Source organism: Salmo trutta, chromosome 38 (genome assembly GCF_901001165.1).
Source record: "Salmo trutta chromosome 38, fSalTru1.1, whole genome shotgun sequence".
Classification (NCBI taxonomy): Eukaryota; Metazoa; Chordata; class Actinopteri; order Salmoniformes; family Salmonidae; genus Salmo; species Salmo trutta.
In genome coordinates, this window is record NC_042994.1 from 1,702,418 (window position 1) to 1,722,167 (window position 19,750).

The following is a 19,750-nucleotide window of genomic DNA, read 5'->3' on the forward strand; positions in this document are numbered from 1 at the left end:
AATGCATCCTACAAATGTGTAATAAGTAATACAGTGCTCAAACTTGTTGTTGAACCATTTGTTTGTCAGTTCAAACTGGATTCAGCCCTTGTTGTCGATTGCTCAAAGGCATTCTAGAACTGGGTTTCTAAAGGCAGTATTGTCAGGAAGGATCTGTCTCTGGGATCGGCTAGCTCTCCCTTTCGGTATGTCAGGGCCGACTCGTTTAGTTTCCCTTTAGTGTGAGGCTGTGTTAGACCAGGGAGCTGGGTAAATGGCTGGTCTGAAATGGCACCCTATTCCCTATAGGGGACTACTTTTGACCAACGCCCTACAGGCTGAGTCCTATGGGCCCTGGTGAAAAGTAGTGCACTATATCTTGAACAGGGAGTCAGTTCGGATGCACCCAATCTGTGATCGGCCAGATGGCTGGCTTCTTGTCCCCCCCATATGCCAGGTGGCAAATCGGCTGAAGGTGGAGATCTGAATCGACTACTTTCCCCTGGCACCCCCCTCTATTCAAGGTAAAAAATAAACAGTGTTCTGAGAAGCAGAGTGAGTGGGAGGAATGCTAGCTGAGCGTAGAGAGAGAGAGTGTCCTTGCCAAGACCTCGCCGCCACTCCCGTTCCATCAAAGTTAACCCAAAACACAACCCATGAAACGGTACATGAACAGGAAGAAAAAAAAGGAATCCAGTTAGTGTAGGCCTAAGTGGGAGGAAAAAACGACAGTTTGTGAGTTTGTTACAGTTATTTCTACAGTTGTTGTTGTTGTTGCAGAAAGCAGCAGGAGGGCAGTGCTAGTGCTCCTGCCAGAGAAGAGATCGTGTGACTGTTCTGGCACGGTGTGTGTGTGTGGAGAAGAGAAGCCTCCGAGAGAGAGAAATATATAACCACAGTACAGTAACACTCACTCTCCACCATTTTACCAACACAGAGAGAGGCAATCAACCAAGGCTTGTATTCCAATGTCAATACTACCCAGCTCGAAAGACATGATAGAAATGACTTTATCAGGACCAGATTACAACCAGTTCTGGTAATGAACTAGTTGTAATTATTATTTCAACCAGCTTTTGCCCACTGGGTACACAACACTGTCTGCCCACTACATTGCTCCATAATACATGGTACAGTGGTATGCTAGTATGGACATTTGGAACACAGAGAGTCCAAACTTAACTTTGAGTCGAATTTTCACTTAGTCATGTATTGAAATCAATGGGAAAATGTAACTTACTTGGAAGTTCCTGTTCACCCCTAACAGAGATGATGATTATCATACTAACCACTCTGAGCTCAAATCACAACGTGTGTTTGTGAGTTCATCATGATACACATTATGAGTAATGTAAAAAAACATTCAGAGAGCATTGTGTTGTTTTGGGCGATTTGGAAGAGGTCTGTCCCCTAGTAAAAGGTGCCACAACGTAATGTCAGACCTGACTGTCCATTTGGTCGTCCTCTCCAGTGTATCTTCTTTTAATCCAGCCACCATCTGTCTTTGGCATCGTGTTCCCTTACAGTGCTCCGGGCTGCATTCAGGACTACCAAAGTTACACGAAAACGTTCCAGATTGAAGCCTGATATGAGTTTTTCGTTTTTGTCCTGTGTAATAACCATCCTGTGTCCTCTTGCTCTGTTTTAAACTTTTAAAAATGCTTCATTCCTTCTTTCCTCTCCTTGAAAATCATAGTAGTGATAATGTCAAGGAAGAGAAGGATGTCTTTTAAAAGTATTGAAACAGGACATTGGTGTTTCTAAGTATCTTCACACCTCAGTTTTGAGGACCATCACTGCAGCAGCAGCCAGTGCACCTGAGTGCCAAATAGTCGAAGGTAAATGACCCTTTAGCCCGCTGGTGGGGCGTTCTAAAGGATGGAATTTCCATAGGTGAGAATGGAATGTTTTTTTGGAACATTGGCTCTGGAACGCAGCCCGGGTTTCTCGAGGTTGGTTCTCTTTGAAAAAACAAAACAGAACAGTATTGCTTTACATCGCCATGGTGATCTATCTGTCACTCCCACCTCTGAAGTTGTCCCTCCGTGAATGTATTTATTTCTTCTCTTGTTTGGTTGCTTTGACTGTGTACATCGTTAGGTAAATACCCACTGGGCACAGATGTCAATTCAACGTTTATTCCACGTTGGGTCAACATAAATTCATTGAAATTAAGTGGAAACAACGTTGATTCAACCAGTCTGTGCCAGGTAGGTATGCTCATTGCTAGGTTGTTTTGTTCAGGCATACTGTACTGTGGCTCATAGCTCTAGAAGGCACTTCAAACACAACATTCCACTTTCTATGTTAACACAACATTTCCCTTTCAACGTTAAAGGCCCAGTGCAGACAAAAATTTGATTTCCTGTGTTTTATATATATTTTCACTGAATGGCACGGCAAGTGGTACCGGAGCGCCAAGTCTAGGTCCAAAAGGCTCCCTAACAGCTTCTTCCTCAAGCCATAAGACTGCTGAACAAAGTATTTCACAGTAAGGTCTACACCTGTTGCATTCGGCACACGTGACAAATAACATTTGATTTGGTTAATATGTCAAAATTGTGAAAATTATGATAATGCACTTTTATTGTAAGTGCTGTTTGAAAAGACCGCCTGAAATTTCAGCCTGTTTTGGTGGGATGGAGTTTTGGCCTGCCTGGTGACATCACAAATTACTTAATAGACCAATAAGAAAGAGAGTTCCAAACCTCTCTGCCAATAACAGCTAGTTTTCAGTTTTCCCCTCCCCACTCAGACCACTCCCAAACAGTCTGTCAAAAGTCTTGCTTGAGAAATTGCTCTTTGCTAAGAAGCTATTTTTGTTTTGTTTCTTTTTGACCATTTTAACTGGAAACAATCACAGTCAGGTACTTCATTTTCACCCAGAAATGATTTGATATTAAGATAAAATGGCTGCATTGAACCTTTAACACAATGTTTCAACTTCAGCACAACATTGCTCTTTCAAGGTTAACACAACGTTGCTCTTTCAAGGTTAACACAACATTGCCCTTTTAACATTGGCAGAACATTCTGTCATGTTGTTGCTCAGGTGAGAAGTTGCGTTTCACCATGCACTGTATGCTATAGTATACTGAACCAGAAACCATATTCCCCATTTACAGACCCAGACAACAACAGTTTCTGTTGCTGAAAACCATGACCAAATACAACAAATAGGCTGTCAATCAATAATCATGTTTAAAAAAAGGTGCAGATACATTACTCTTTAGAAGGTGTTTGGTTGTACCCACCGCAGTGCAAATAGGTTTTGTGACTGGCGTGACCAACGAAACTCACTGGCCTTTAAAACACAATGTACTCTGGTCTGCATCACGTCGGACTTCTGCTACAAGACCACCTTTGGCTTGGCCAACAAAGGCAGCACCATAGAGTTAGAAAGAGGGCTGTAGAAAAAAAGGCCCTCTTTCTAACTCTATGGGCAGAACAGAACAGAACTCAGACACTCTCTAGTCGCTAAAAGACCATCCCCACTTTGTGGGAGCATGGCTTTGTGAGTAAACCAAACAACAAAACACAAACAACTTTAACGACAAATGTAACAAAAACGCTCCACCACAATAGCTGCTGACTCTTGTTGCCTTTAAGAAAGGAAGGTGCACTACAGGTTCACATTAGGAGTCAGACGAAGCAGAAGGCGTGGAGAAGGCGTCGAGGACAGACGCATCCCTTTTTGTTTTCTGTTTATATTGAACACAAACACCCAGACAGCGTTATTCTGTAGCGCTAAAGGCAGACCGATAGGAGCTTTCAGTCACTTCCATAGAGATGGGAAAGAGAGAACGCCTAACTTTATGGGAAGTGCGCCCTCTAGTCATCTCTATGGGCATGTCCTGTATATGCTAGCCTGACCCAACAATCCTCTCAGATTGAAATGTTAACAGTGATTTAACGGACGTCTGATTGATGTATCAAATCGACCTTTCAGGCAATAATACAGGTAGCAAAAGGCGTCCTTTTCATAAAGGATGTGTGAGGGTAAACATTAAAACGATCAACGTTTTTTTGTTGTTAATCAATTCAACTTCATCTTCAGATTGATGATAGAATGGCAGTAGTAGTTGGAGTGAGAGGGTTGGGTAAGAGCTGATCACTTCAGCTTTCATTTCAGTTCTCTGAAATGTCAGCTGTTCCTGTCATCTTTGGTCGGTTGGATTTAATAGCTACTTTTTGAAAGTTAATTGTTCTTCCTTCTAACTCTGTGATGAAAGCTCCGCAAGTCTTAGCTGCTACAGTTGCTTTGATGTTTGGTGTTATCACAGTTCATCCTCTGTTCTCTGGTCGTTCTGAGAGAAGGAACTTGCATTTTCAGGGTCATGTTCATTAGGGCACCTAACAAAACGTTTTAAGAAGTTTTGCAATGGAAAAAACAAACATTTGCATTTCTTATTGGAGAAGTCCAGGTAATCTTCCCTGTTTCAGTCATTTTTGTTACGTTTGGTGCCTGACGAACTGGACCCAGGTGTTTCTCAAAGGGGAATAGACAGGATACAGCTACGAATCAAAGTGCTCATTTATGCCCTCTGTGGCAAGCACCAATTACGTCGCTCGCTGGTCAAAAGAGGCTCACCCCGCTGATCTTTACTACCAGGGTCTATTCCAGGAGGGTGTACCCAAGCCTGCTAAACGTTGCAGATAGCAATGTTGTGAATAGAGAAGACATTACTCCTTACTCTAATGTCAGAGATGCACGTCTGTTCCATACAGTCTTTTTCTTTCTGAACCTTCCAAGGAACGTTGTGGCCTACTGAACATGACCCTCCCCCGCCCCTCCCACTTCTCTTCCTGCCCTACCCTCATGCCAACACCCTGCCAACTTCTCTATCATCTACAAACAGTGCAATGTCTATTCATATAGGCACAATGGGATACCAATACAGTTTACTGAAGAAGGGAGAGATTAAACCAACCACACACATTCATACTACACACACACACACACACACACACACACACACACACATGCACACACACACACACACACACAGATCAGCTGACTCACACACATCGTCAGCAGCTAGCCTGTGTTGGTGATTAGCTGAAGGTAAGAAGAGTGTGTTACAGAGCGCTACTGAAGAGACAGAAGGAAACAGAGGGGAGGGTTGAACTCAAACCTCAGTCTCTGTTGACCTGTAACCCCCACCTGCTCCTCTCTCTCTTTCTCCATCCCTCTCCATCCCTTTCTCCATTCACCTATTCTCCAGGTGACAGAGTGTAGTGGGGGACGGTAGGAGTGGGTGGCTGTGTCCCCGGGGTGTCGGAGGAGAGCTGGTGGTGTTGGCCAGTCCATTAGGCAGCTGTCTCCTCTCCCGGTCCAGGGGGGTTCAGTGGTGATGGGGGGTACATTAGGCAGCTGTCTCCTCTCCCGGTCCATGGGGGGGTCAGGGGTGATGGGGCTTACATTAGGCAGCTGTCTCCTCTCCCGGTCCAGGGGGGGGGTCAGGGGTGATGGGGGGTACATTAGGCAGCCGTCTCCTTTCCCGGTCCGGGGGGGGTCTGTGTGTCTTTGCACTTGGCCCCAGCCTTGGTCAGCCCCCCTCCACTCACCTCCAGGATCCTCTGGACAAACTCTTTGGTCCGTCCAGCCACTAGAGGACCTGAGAACACACAGATGGCGAGGTTATAATAGAGACACTGTAGATACAGAAGAAGAGAAGAGATGGAGAGAGAGACGTCTTTTCCCCCTGTTGAACTGACTTTACGCTTTCTTCCTCTCCCTTCCTTTCCCCCGTCCCCTCCCTCCATCTTCCTCTCTCTGTTCCTTTCCCCCGTCCCCTCCCTCCATCTTCCTCTCTCTGTTCCTTTTCCCCGTCCCCTCCCTCCATCTTCCTCTCTCTGTTCCTTTCCCCATCCCCTCCATCCATCTTCCTCTCTCCCTTCCTTTCCCCCGTCCCCTCCCTCCATTTTCCTCTCTCCCTTCCTTTCCCCGTCCCCTCCATCCATTTTCCTCTCTCCCTTCCTTTCCCCGTCCCCTCCATCCATCTTCCTCTCTCCCTTCCTTTCCCCCGTCCCCTCCCTCCATTTTCCTCTCTCCCTTCCTTTCCCCGTCCCCTCCCTCCATTTTCCTCTCTCCCTTCCTTTCCCCCGTCCCCTCCATCTCTCACTGCTGGATCCTTTAATACAGGTATCATCAACTTGATTCAGCCGCAGGCGGATGGTCAGGGGGCGGAACATAATTAAAAATAATTATTGGACTGGAAATTGACCACAAGAAGCTCAAACATATACACTACTGGTCAAACATTTTAGAGCACCTACTCATTCAAGGGTTTTTCTTTATTTTCATTATTTTCTACATTGTAGAATAATAGTGAAGACTCCAACACTATGAAATAACACATTTGGAATCATGTAGTAACCAAATTGTTAAACATATCAAAATATATTTTATATTTGAAATTCTTTAAATAGCCTGCTTTTGCCTTGATGACAGCTTTGCACACTCTTGACATTCTCTCAACCAGCTTCATGAGGTAGTCACTAGGAATGCATTTAAAATAACAGGTGTTCATTTGTGGAATTTCTTTCCTTCTTAATGCATTTGAGCCAATCAGTTGTGTTGTGACAAGGTAGGGGGGTATACAGAAGATAGTCCTATTTGGTAAAATACAAAGTCCATATTATGGCAAGAACAGCTCAAACAAGCAAAGAGAAACAACAGTCCATCATTACTTTAAGACATGAAGGTCAGTCAATATGGAAAATGTCAAGAACTTTGAAAGTTTCTTCAAGTGCAGTCGCAAAAACCATCAAGCGCTATGATGAAACTGGCTCTCATGAGGACTGCCACAGGAAAGGAAGACCCAGAGTTACCTCTGCTGCAGAGGATAAGTTCATTAGAGTTACCAGCCTCAGAAATTGCAGCCCAAATAAATGCTTCACAAAGTTCAAGTAACAGACACATCTCAACATCAACTGTTCAGAGGAGAAGGCCTTCGTGGTCGAATTGCTGCAAAGAAACCACTACTAAAGGACACCAATAATATGAAGAGACTTGCTTGGGCCAAGAAACACGAGCAATGGACATTAGACCGATGGAAATTTGTCCTTTGGTCTGGAGTCCAAATTTGAGATTTTTGGTTCCAACCGCCGTGAATTTGTGAGACGCGGTGTGGGTGAACAGATGATCTCCGCATGTGTATTTCCCACCGTAAGGCATGGAGGAGGAGGTGTTATGGTGTGGGGTTGCTTTGCTGGTGACACTGTCTGTGATTTATTTAGAATTCAAGGCACACTTAACCAGCAAGGCTATCACAGCATTCTGTGGCTATACGCCATCCCATCTGGTTTGGGCTTAGTGGGACTATCATTTGTTTTTCAACAGGACAATGACCCAACACACCTCCAGGCTGTGTAAGGGCTATTTTACCAAGAAGGAGAGTGATGACCCCGGCCTCCACAATCCCCCAACCTCAACTCAATTGAGATGGTTTGGGATGAGTCAGACCGCAGAGTGAAGGAAAAGCAGCCAACAAGTGCTCAGCGTATGTGGGAACTCCTTCAAGACTGTTGTCAAAGCATTCCAGGTGAAGCTGGTTGAGAGAATGCCAAGAGTGTGCAAAGCTGTCATCAAGGCAAAGGGTGGCTATTTGAAGAATATTAAATATATTTTGATTTGTTTAACACATTTTTGGTTACTACATGATTCCATATGTGTTATTTCATAGTTTTGATGTCTTCACTATTATTCTACAATGTAAAACTAGTACACATAAAGAAAAACCCTTGAATGAGTAGGTGTTCTGAAACTTTTGACCGGCAGTATATAATATTTATCGAAAACATAATCGTCTCACAATCCTGGCTTACATTTCACATATATGGGGCGGCAGCGTAGCCTAGTGGTTAGAGCATTGGACTAGTAACTGAGAGGTTGCAAGATTGAATCCCCGAGCTGACAAGGTACAAATCTGTCATTCTGCCCCCTGTTCCTAGGCTGTCATTGAAAATCAGAATTTGTTCTTAACTGACTTGCCTAGTTAAATAAATAAATATACCTCTCTATTATACGTGGGAATACTTTGGAACAGATTTCCAAAAATAAAAACACTTGGCTGGTGTTTTTACAGTCTTTTATGTCCAACAATAAAAAAATTAAAAATGTTAAATATAATTCCCAGAAAATCTAGTCCCTCCCACTCCCCCTCCCTCCCCCCTCCCTCCCCCCTCCCTCCACCTCCCTCCCCCTCCCTCCCCCTCCCTCCCTCCCTCCCCCTCCCCCTCCCTCCCCCTCCCTCCCCCTCCCTCCCCCTCCCTCCCCCTCCCCCTCCCTCCACCTCCCTCCCTCCCCCTCCCTCCCCCTCCCTCTCTCACCACTTGACTCTTTCAGTATATCCTCCAGTCTCTGGGTCATCCCTCGTTCATCTTTGTCCACCTCCTCTCCGCTGCGCTCCACCCGTTGACCAATCACCTCCTTGATCCTCAGCAACGCCCCCAAAAGGTTCTCTACACACACACACACACACACACACACACACACACACACACACACACACCACACACAGGATAAACAACATCAAAATCTGTTGAAATAGCAGTATACTATTCAGTTCATAGTATAATGAAATCAATGTGCTCTATTTGAATGGGCTTCAGTTGGCAGGCAGTTACAAGATGGATAATATAGCATGATGTACTACAGTTCCCATAATGCTCTCTGTCTCCTTAATACAGATAATAATCTCCCTGTAGGGGACACAGCCCACCCCTCCCCTCCTCTCTTTCTTTTCACACACACATCTTTCATCCTTCGCTCCAGATTTCCTTCTATTGCCTCCGAAGGACAGGCTCTCTGGGAGACACTACACACACACACACACACACACACTACTTTGTAGAGTAATGGAGGTCAGGCTGTCCAGAGTTGGCAGGTGTCCCAGCTCCAGTCATTTTGAAGTGAACTCCCCAGTCCACTGCTTATACACATGGAAACATGAGGCTTGTATACACATATAAAACGAGAGGAAGGAAGAGAGAGGGGAGTGTGTGTGTTTATGGGGTGGTGGGGGGTGAGAGAGGGAGCAAGGGAGAGAGGGAGGAAATGAGGTGAAACTCCTGCCTAGCCTCCAGCTCCTAGACCTCTGTTAGTCCCCTTCCTTCCCTCCTTCCCTCCATCCGTCACTAAGGCCCAATCACAAGCCCCCGCCCGTTCAGGCAGCGCAATGTTGGCCCGCCTTCTGGAATGTTTGGAATTCCTGCAACAAAAGGGCTGTTGGGGAGATTCCAACAGGTTAACCCGGGGTTGCCAGGTTTGACTGGGGAAGCGGAGGGGGAGATTTGACTGGGGGAGAGGAGTGGGAGATTTGACTGGGGGAGAGGATGGAGAGCAGAGGGAGGTTGTCAGGTTTGGATGGGACTAGGTAGGGGAGGGAGGTGGGGAAGTTGCCAGGTTTGGGCAGAGGAAAGGGGAGAAGAGGGTTTGAGTTGCCAGGTTTGGATGGAGGGAGGGTAGGGTTGCTAGGTTCATCTGGAGAAGGAAAGGAGGGTTAGGTCCAACTAGGGAAAGAGGGAGGGAGGGGAGGGTTACACTTCAGCTTCACTACAGGCGTTGTGCTGTGTTGCATTCCCATCAGTTCTACCTGAGACACAGAGCGTGTTGTTTTACAGAGAGGAGCAGAGGGGAAGAGCGTCTTTGTTCTATTTTCCCCTACGGTGCTGTACCATAGAAACCATTATGCGTATGCACAATCCTACAGATGTAGGATCTTCATTTGATCTGTCTTTTGTTGCTGATCATTTTCATGCACAGCAGGAAATGAAAACTTGTAGTGCATTCAAGGTTTAAAAAGGCTTCTAAAGTTTGTAAATTCCACTTTAAAATGTCAGACTTATTTTGCCCTAATGTAAAATGTATCAACCCCTACAAGAAATTATAATCCACATAATAATTCAAATTTCCTGTTGTTGCAGGATTATTTTCCCACTGTAGCAAACTCAAATTAAGATCCTACATCTGTAGCTTCCCAACGGGCACGCCACGTCATTTCAACGTGGAAATGTGGGTAATATTTGGTTGAGACTAGGGGTGAAAGTAAGGCAGTACGGCATCCCGGCAAAATAAATAGCGGGGGAGCTCCATATCGGTAAAACACGAGTCTATCACCAGAATTAAAACTAAATGTCTACAAAACTGTAGGATATTACACCCTTATTTATCATTAACGCATGTCAGATGCATGAAAAATTAGCAAATGGACTTGAAAACGGGTGGTGTAGCTTACGCTCCAAAATGCGATGTGGGTCGACGAGAACACTGACATTTTGCCAAGGCAGAGGTGAGTGGCCGAAACGCTGCACTCAAAAACACAGCCAGAAGTAGTGGAAATCCCAGTGTTTTCACTATGCTTTAATCCGCCTAAAAGCCAAATTCCAATGGAAAAACAACGTCTGATTTTTGGTTAAGATGTCATCTAAATGTGTGTCACTGCACTTTCAACCATTTAAAACACACAACATTTTTTACATTTACGTCATTTTTTTCTGTGCTGGCCCCTCGTGGGAATCAAACCCACAACCCTGGCGTTGCAAACACCATGCTCTACCAACTGAGCTACAGGGAAGGCACAACAAAGTTCAAATGGGATAGTCAGATATGAACGTGTTATCACTGTGCCTTATCTAATAGCACAACCAAATGACCTGGATTACAGATGGTGATCACTGCTGTTTTAGATTCTGTTCAGATTACTATAGCAGGTGTGAACAGACCACAGACCTGCAGGCTTTCTACGATGCCATAAAACGACATGTGTAGTTACTGTAGGCTAAACTCAACATGTGGCCATGAGTGTTACTCCTTGTAAGGCTGAATAAATACTGTTACATTGGTTTGTCAGACAGCCTTAACTTTAGGATGTTTAGTGTCGTACAGAACTAGTATTGAACTGTAATAACGCTACCAAATATCAACATTTAAAGGGTATCGAATGCTTGGATAGTTTAACCCGAGCCACTGGGACATGTGAATTCAACATATAATTTGTTAACTATTCTAAAAGTGAAATTGAATTGTGTTGAGATGTAGATTTTTTTGCCACTGACAGTCTGGCTTTAATTCCAGTTTGTCTACAAATGAATCACTTTTGTGTTGGATTCACGTCTCAATTTCAACCAAGAATCAAAGTTAAAGAATAAGACTAAATCAAATCAAACTTGATGTAAAGTGCATTCTTTAACTCAGATTTATGGTTGAGATGGACATGTGAATCCAACATATTAATGATTAACTTGAAAAAAAAAAAGTGAAATCAAACAATTGAATTGTCTATTTTTAGTTGAACCCTAGGTTGAATTGAAACAATAGCTGTTGATGACTTTGTAAATGCTGCATAGGCCTTAATAGTCTCATTGATGATACATTTCATTTCATTTGCTCTGTTTTGAATGTATTTAGTTATTAAGAGATCTCTCAATAATCATTCTCACGATAGCACATTGGTAGTAGTCAGTGACAAGGTTTCAGTGACAAGGTTTCGATAGGGGAAGGAGGCCTTGGTTGCCAGGTTTGGAAAGGAAGGAAAGGGAGAGGAGGGTTAAGGTTGCCAGGTTTGGTAGAGGAAGGAAAGGGAGAGTAGGGTTCGGGTTGCCAGGTTTGGTAGAGGAAGGAAATGGAGAGGAGGGTTAGGGTTGCCAGGTTGGTACTAACCGTACTCCTGGTTGAGTCCCCACAGCTTGATCTTGTTGGCTTCGTGCTGTGCTTTCTTCTTCAACCGACAGGCCCTGTGAACACACAAGTACTGTCAGGACACACTCCCTCAGATAGACACATAGAGATGGTGTTGTTCTGTGGGCCTAACAACAAATAAACTTCTCTTCCTCCCTCCGTACCTGGAAGCTAGTTTGTTCTTCTCTTTGCGGGAGCGTGCCCTGGCCACAACAGGCAGGTCGTTAACAGGACCCATCCCATCTATGGTGGCGTTGAGTTTCTGCAGCTGTTCGCCGATGTTTGTGAGCTTCACAGGGTTAGGGGTCAGGTCGCTAGCGTCCGTCTTCCTCGCTTTACGCCTTCCCTTCTTTCCTGAGGAGAGAGGGATGAGTTACAAACCAGCGGTGGAGCACTAAGCACTCAGAATAAGTTCATTATAACGACCACAGAAGAAGAAGAAGTGATGAGGTAGGGTGCCTACCCTCTCTAGATAGTGTACTAGGTAGTTTACAAGATGTGTGCTAAGTAGTTCTAGTGTGCTTACCCTCTCTGCGGTATAAGGTACTAGGTAGGGTGCTAGAGCTCCAGGAGAGGGACCATCGGACCTCCCCTCCAGTCTTCTTCTGTCTCCCAGAGTCCCGTGCGTGAGCGTGGCGGTATTCCCAGAAACACCTTCTCTTCTGGGGCCGTTCCCCTGGACCACACCCCCGCTCTGGTTCCACCTCTGGAGAGGGACAGGGACGTCAGAGATGATACACACAGACACACACACGTAGACACACACACACGTAGACACACACACAGCCCCCCCTGAATAGAAAAATATGTTAACATATGCGCGCACACAACTAAATGCTCCTCTATAAAAAAATAAATCACACACAAACAAATAAGAAGATGTGCATATGCAGCAGGTTCTTTCCCAGTACATCATCCACTCCAGTGCTCTCAACATTCCTCCAGTCAGCACTCATGTCCCTGTTCCCTGTAAACTGGGCTTCACACCCTGGCTGTTTCAACTAGAGGCTGTCTGACTCAGACAGAGCCCTCACTGCTTGGTTATGTAGCTCGTGGTGTAATGGTGGTGTGTGTGTGTGTGTGGGGGGGGGGGGGGACCAGGGCCATCCAGTCTGTCTCAACCACCTTGACTTATAGAGGGAATAACACAGCCAGACACACACACACACACACCACCGGACAAATACACACACACACACACACACACACACACACACACACACACACACACACACACACACACACACACACACACACACACACACACACACACACACACACACACACACACACACACACACACACACACACACTGACTCTGAGAGACTAGTCAAGGACCATATCACCTCCACCCTACCTGTCACCCTAGACCCACTCCAATTTGCTTACCGCCCCAATAGGTCCACAGACGACACAATCGCCATCACACTGCACACTGCCCTAACCCATCTGGACAAGAGGAATACCTATGTAAGAATGCTGTTCGTCGATTACAGCTCAGCATTTAACACCATAGTACCCTCCAAACTCGTCATTAAGCTCGAGACCCTGGGTCTCGACCCCCCCTGTGCAACTGGGTCCTGGACTTTCTGACGGGCCGCCCCCAGGTGGTGAGGGTAAGTAATAACATCTCCACCCCGCTGATCCTCAACACTGGGGCCCCACAAGGGTGCGTTCTCAGCCCTCTCCTGTACTTCCTGTTCACCCACGACTGCGTGGCCATGCAAGCCTCCAACTCAATCATCAAGTTTGCAGACGAAACTACAGTGGTAGGCTTGACACACACACACACACACACACACACTCTGCCAGACAAACACACACACACACACACTCTGCCAGACAAACACACAAACACACACACACACACACTCTGCCAGACAAACACACACACACACCCTCCGCCAGACAAACACACACACACTCCCCCTCCGCCAGACAAACACACACACACACACACACACACACACACACACACACCCTCCGCCAGACAAACACACACACACCCCCCCTCCGCCAGACAAACACACACACACACAGCCAGACAAACACACACACTCCGCCAGACAACACACACACACCCCCCCTCCGCCAGACAAACACACACACACCCCCTCCGCCAGACAACACACACACACACACCCCCTCCGCCAGACAGCACACACACACACACACCCCCTCCGCCAGACAGCACACACACACACACCCCCTCCGCCAGATAAACACACACACACACACCCTCCGCCAGACAACACACACACACACACACACACCCTCCGCCAGACAACACACACACACACCCCCTCCGCCAGACAAACACACACCCCCTCCGCCAGACAAACACACACACACTCCGCCAGACAAACACACACACACTCCGCCAGACAAACACACACACACACCGCCAGACAAACACACACACACCGCCAGACAAACACACACACACACCGCCAGACAAACACACACACACCGCCAGACAAACACACACACACTCCGCCAGACAAACACACACACCGCCAGACAAACACACACACACACCCTCCACCAGACACACACACACACACACCCTCCGCCAGACAAACACACAAACACACACCGTTAGACAAACACACACACCGCCAGACAAACACACACACACACACCGTTAGACAAACACACACACCCCCTCCGCCAGACAAACACACACCCCCTCCGCCAGACAAACACACACACACTCCGCCAGACAAACACACACACACTCCGCCAGACAAACACACACACACCGCCAGACAAACACACACACACCGCCAGACAAACACACACACACACCGCCAGACAAACACACACACACCGCCAGACAAACACACACACACACACTCCGCCAGACAAACACACACACACCGCCAGACAAACACACACACACACACACACTCCGCCAGACAAACACACACACACCGCCAGACAAACACACAAACACACACACCCTCCGCCAGACAAACACACACACACACACCGCCAGACAAACACACACACACACCGCCAGACAAACACACACACACACCCTCCGCCAGACAAACACACACACACACCGCCAGACAAACACACACACACACCCTCCACCAGACACACACACACACACACACCCTCCGCCAGACAAACACACAAACACACACCGTTAGACAAACACACACACACACACACACCGCCAGACAAACACACACACACACACCGTTAGACAAACACACACACCCCCTCCGCCAGACAAACACACACACACACACCGCCAGACAAACACACACACACACACCGTTAGACAAACACACACACCCCCTCCGCCAGACAAACACACACCCCCTCCGCCAGACAAACACACACACACTCCGCCAGACAAACACACACACACACCGCCAGACAAACACACACACACCGCCAGACAAACACACACACACACCGCCAGACAAACACACACACACCGCCAGACAAACACACACACACACACTCCGCCAGACAAACACACACACACACACACACTCCGCCAGACAAACACACACACACCGCCAGACAAACACACAAACACACACACCCTCCGCCAGACAAACAAACACACACACACCGCCAGACAAACACACACACACACACACCGCCAGACAAACACACACACACACCCTCCGCCAGACAAACACACACACACACCGCCAGACAAACACACACACACACCCTCCACCAGACACACACACACACACACCCTCCGCCAGACAAACACACAAACACACACCGTTAGACAAACACACACACACCGCCAGACAAACACACACACACACTCCGCCAGACAAACACACACACACCGCCAGACAAACACACAAACACACACACCCTCCGCCAGACAGACAAACACACACACACACTCCGCCAGACAAACACACACACACCGCCAGACAAACACACACACACACACACACACTCCGCCAGACAAACACACACACACACACCGCCAGACAAACACATAAACACACACACACTGCCAGACAAACACACAAACACACCGCCAGACAAACACACAAACACACACACACACACACCGCCAGACAAACACACAAACACACACCGCCAGACAAACACACAAACACACACACACACACACCGCCAGACAAACACACAAACACACACACACACCGCCAGACAAACACACAAACACACACCGCCAGACAAACACACAAACACACACACACACACACACCGCCAGACAAACACACAAACACACACACACACACCGCCAGACAAACACACACACACTCCGCCAGACAAACAAACACACCATACAACAAAGGAGTGTGACAATAGACACCAAAACAAGGCAGAGTGATGTTTCATGAACACATATCAGTTACTCTGTCTGATATCAAATGGCTGAGACTGGCTCAACCAAATCTTTTCACATTTGCAGGAATGACAGAAGATACGCAGAAGAAAATAGAGTAGAAAAAGTGACATAGCTATGACTAAATAGGTCATATCAAAGCTCTGAGACGTTCCAGATTTTTTATTTAGTTTAATTTTAATTAACTAGGCAAGTCAGTTAAGAACAAATTTTTATTTTCAATGACGGCCTAGGAACAGTGGGTTAACTGCCTTGTTCAGGGGAAGAATGACAGATTTGTACCCTGTCAGCTCGGGGATTCAATCTTGCAACCTTTCGGTTACTAGTTCAACGCTCTAACCACTAGGCTACACTGCCGCCCCAAAGATGACATTATAAACTCCCGAACCCCAGAACTCCCTAATCCAGAACTCACCAAATTCTGTTTCTGACGAGCTGGACAGTTCTGCTTCCACCGCAGTCTCATCCCCTGCTCCGTCCTCCCCTTCCTCCTCCTCCTCTTCCTCCTCCTCTTCCTCCTCCTCTTCCTCCTCCACCAATACCTCTTCTTGCTCTTCCCTCTCCTCCTCCTCCTCCCTCTCTCCCTCCTCCTGCCCCTCTACCTCCTCTTCTGTCTCTGTCTCAGAGCTGGGGCTGGAGGGCGAGGGTCTACCCCCCCCCTGGGTCAGAGAGTAGTTGTGTTCCAACACTGACCCCCCCGGAAGAATCCCAGACGTCTCCGTCACTGCGGCAATGACTTCCGCCGCTGCCAACACAGCTGCAGCAACCTCCTCCTCCTCTGCCACCTGGTACACTTCCACCGTAGGAACCCTCATCCCCCCATCCTGTCCTCCTTTTTCTGTCACCCTTTCCATCGCCATGGTAACATCAAGTCCCACCTCCTCTCTGACCACCCTGCCTCTCTGGGCGTGGCCTAGACAGGGGTCGGGGGTCATCGTGATGCCGTTTCCATGGAGATGTGTTACCATCATCGTGGTTACATGTGATGTCTGCTGCTGAGCTATGGCCTGTGCCTTCCTCTTCCTCCTCTCCTCCTCCTCCTCCTCTTCCTCCCGGGTCCCGCTCCAACGGCCCATCAGCACGGCGTCCTCGGTGCTCGCCAGCTCCCCCCCGAGGCCCAGCTTGGTGTACCGCGTGATGTCATCCAGCGCCGACACGTCCCAGCGCTCCACGTGCAGCTCCTCGCCGAAGCCCCCGTCGTCCACCAGGTCGCTTAGCAACTCGAAGGGCCGTTTCCGGGGCGTCGCTGGAGATCCCAGCATCAGGAGCACGCTCTGAGGTGAGGAGGGAGGGAGGGAGGGAGAGGGGTGGGGAGGGAGGGAGGGGATCATTGTTCATTGTTGACATGGTTAGAATGTGCCGTTACTTTACATTGATCTATGTTACAGACATAGAAATAGAGTGTTGTTCATTACAGCTCTGTGGTGACATCACCATAATAAACAACAGGTATGTCTGTTAACACTGATAGAACATAGTAATAACAGTGTAATAACAGTGTAATAACAGTGTAATAACAGTGTAATAACAGTGTAATAGACAGTGCAATAACATGCAGTCCAGGTAGTGTGGTAGTAGAGCAGATTACAAGGACAAGACTGACACATAATAAACACATGTTCATGTGTCAGACGCCTGGACCTTAGAAGCAATTACAAGCAGTTAGTGAGTTAGTTACCTGGTCATATTCGGTCCTGCCCCCTAGAGGGGAGACAGCCAGGGGGTAGGGGCTGAGGAGACAGCCACGGCTCCCATACGCCTCGCCAAACGCAGGCTCCATCCCATTCATGCCCGGCTATAGGACACACACACACAGACACACATTACTCTGCTGAGTTACCATTTTCACTAGCATCATTACAAACAGAATAGAACTTCTGTCTAAATATATTGTCTGTAATCAGTATCACAATCACAATCTCTGTTGTATATGTATTATTACAGAACAAGATATTTAGACAGTCAGTTAATATCAATATTCAAGTTGGAAAGCCATTTTATCACCTTCACTCAAATAAAACAGCTAAAAAAACGACTCTTAGTACGGCACAGAATATCCAGAGATCAGTGGTGTACCTGAGGCATGCCCAAGGAGGTGGGTGGTGTTAGGAGGTGGTCAGGGTGCCGCTGGAGTGTTCAGCTGGAACACAACACACACACCAACAACACACTGCTCACTGACTGTTGTTGAGGATCAGGATGGAGGAAGTCTCCTGGCTCGGGCCAGATATGGACCATCTGTGACCTCACGGGGTCAGGGGTGAGAGGTCAAGGCTTTAGGGTCGACAGACACACTTCACATCACATGACGCGGTGCTCGCTGCTTACTGTTGGGACCGCTAAAGGGGGAGAGGAGACAGGGAGAGAAAGGTATCATGGGAGTGGGTGGGTTTCAATAGTCTAAACAAGATATGTGAGAGAAGTCATCTAAGGACACATAAGCAATGCTCTTGGGACCAGTTTCCCAGATATACAGTGCATTCGGAAAGTATTCAGATACCTTGACTTTTTTGTTGTTGTTACGTTATAGCCTAATTCTAAAATTGATTAAATCGTTTTTTTCGCTCTTCAATCTACACACAATACCCCATAACGACAAAGCAAAATAGGTTTTTAGACATTTTTGCAAATGTATAAAAAAGTAATAAATGGAAATATGACATTTATAAGTATTCAGACCCTTTACTCGTACTTTGTTGAAACACCATTGGCAGCGATTACAGCCTTGAGTCTTCTTGGGTATGATGTTACAAGCTTCGCACACCTGTATTTGAGGAGTTTATCCCATTCTTCTCTGCAGATCCACTCAAGCTCTGTCAGATTAGAAGAGGAGCGTCGCTGCACAGCTATTTTCAGGTCTCTCCAGAGACGTTAGAACGGGTTCAAGTCCTTGCTCCGGCTGGGCCCTTCAAGGACACTCCGGCGTTGTCTTGGCTGTGTGCTTAGGTTCGTTGTGTTGTTGGAAGGTGAACCTTTGCCCCAGTCTGTTGTCCTGAGTACTCTGGAGCAGTGCCACGTCCTGACCAGTAAAGGGGTTATTTATTATTGTAGTTTGGTCAGGACGTGGCAGGGGGGTGTTTGTTTTATGTGGTTCGGGGTTTGTTGGGTTATGTGTTTATGTAGAGTGTTTGTTTAGAGTATTCCGGGGTTTTTGGTTATGTTCTATGTTTTGTATTTCTATGCTCTGTCTATGTTGTGTATTTCTTTGTGTTGGCCTAGTATGGCTCTCAATCAGGAACAGCTGTACATCGTTGTTGCTGATTGGGAGTCATACTTAGGTAGCCCTGTTTTCACCTGTCCTTTGTGAGAAGTTGTTTTTGCACTGCTGTGTGTAGCCTGCAAGACCGTTTGTCGTTCGTTCGTTTTCTTGTTTTTTGTTACGTGTCTCAAATAAAGTTAATATGAGCACTCAACCCGCTGCCCCTTGGTCTACTCCATACGACGACCGTTACAAGCAGGTTTTCATCAAGAATCTCTCTGTACTGTGCTCCGTTAATCTTTCCCTTGATCCTGACATGTCTCCAAGTCCCTGTCACTGAAAAACATCCCCACAGCATGATGTTGCCACCACCATGCTTCACCGTAGGGATGGTGCCGGGTTTCCTTCAGACGTGAAGCTTGGCATTCAGGCCAAAGAGTTCAATTTTGGATTCATCAGACCAGAGAATCTTGTTTCTCATGGTCTGAGTGTCTTTAGGTGCCTTTAGGCAAACTCCAAGCGGCCTGTCATG

The 19,750-nt window shown here is 47.0% G+C and overlaps 1 protein-coding gene across 7 annotated transcripts in view; it reads right to left on the minus strand.

Moving 5' to 3' along the window:
• Positions 1-3,158: 3,158 nt before the first annotated feature.
• The window catches only part of LOC115178428 (CREB3 regulatory factor), a 28,782-nt gene continuing 12,190 nt past the window's right edge, over positions 3,159-19,750 (minus strand). For all 7 annotated transcript variants that reach the window (XM_029739613.1, XM_029739609.1, XM_029739616.1 and 4 more), the window contains 8 exons: positions 18,096-18,358; positions 17,698-17,814; positions 16,435-17,293; positions 12,189-12,368; positions 11,827-12,016; positions 11,645-11,718; positions 8,314-8,445; positions 3,159-5,597 (listed from right to left, as the gene is read on the minus strand). In XM_029739613.1, the coding sequence (XP_029595473.1) occupies positions 5,461-5,597; positions 8,314-8,445; positions 11,645-11,718; positions 11,827-12,016; positions 12,189-12,368; positions 16,435-17,293; positions 17,698-17,814; positions 18,096-18,104 (1,698 nt within the window). In that variant the 5' untranslated portion in view covers positions 18,105-18,358 and the 3' untranslated portion in view covers positions 3,159-5,460. The remainder of the gene's footprint in view (positions 5,598-8,313; positions 8,446-11,644; positions 11,719-11,826; positions 12,017-12,188; positions 12,369-16,434; positions 17,294-17,697; positions 17,815-18,095; positions 18,359-19,750) is intronic.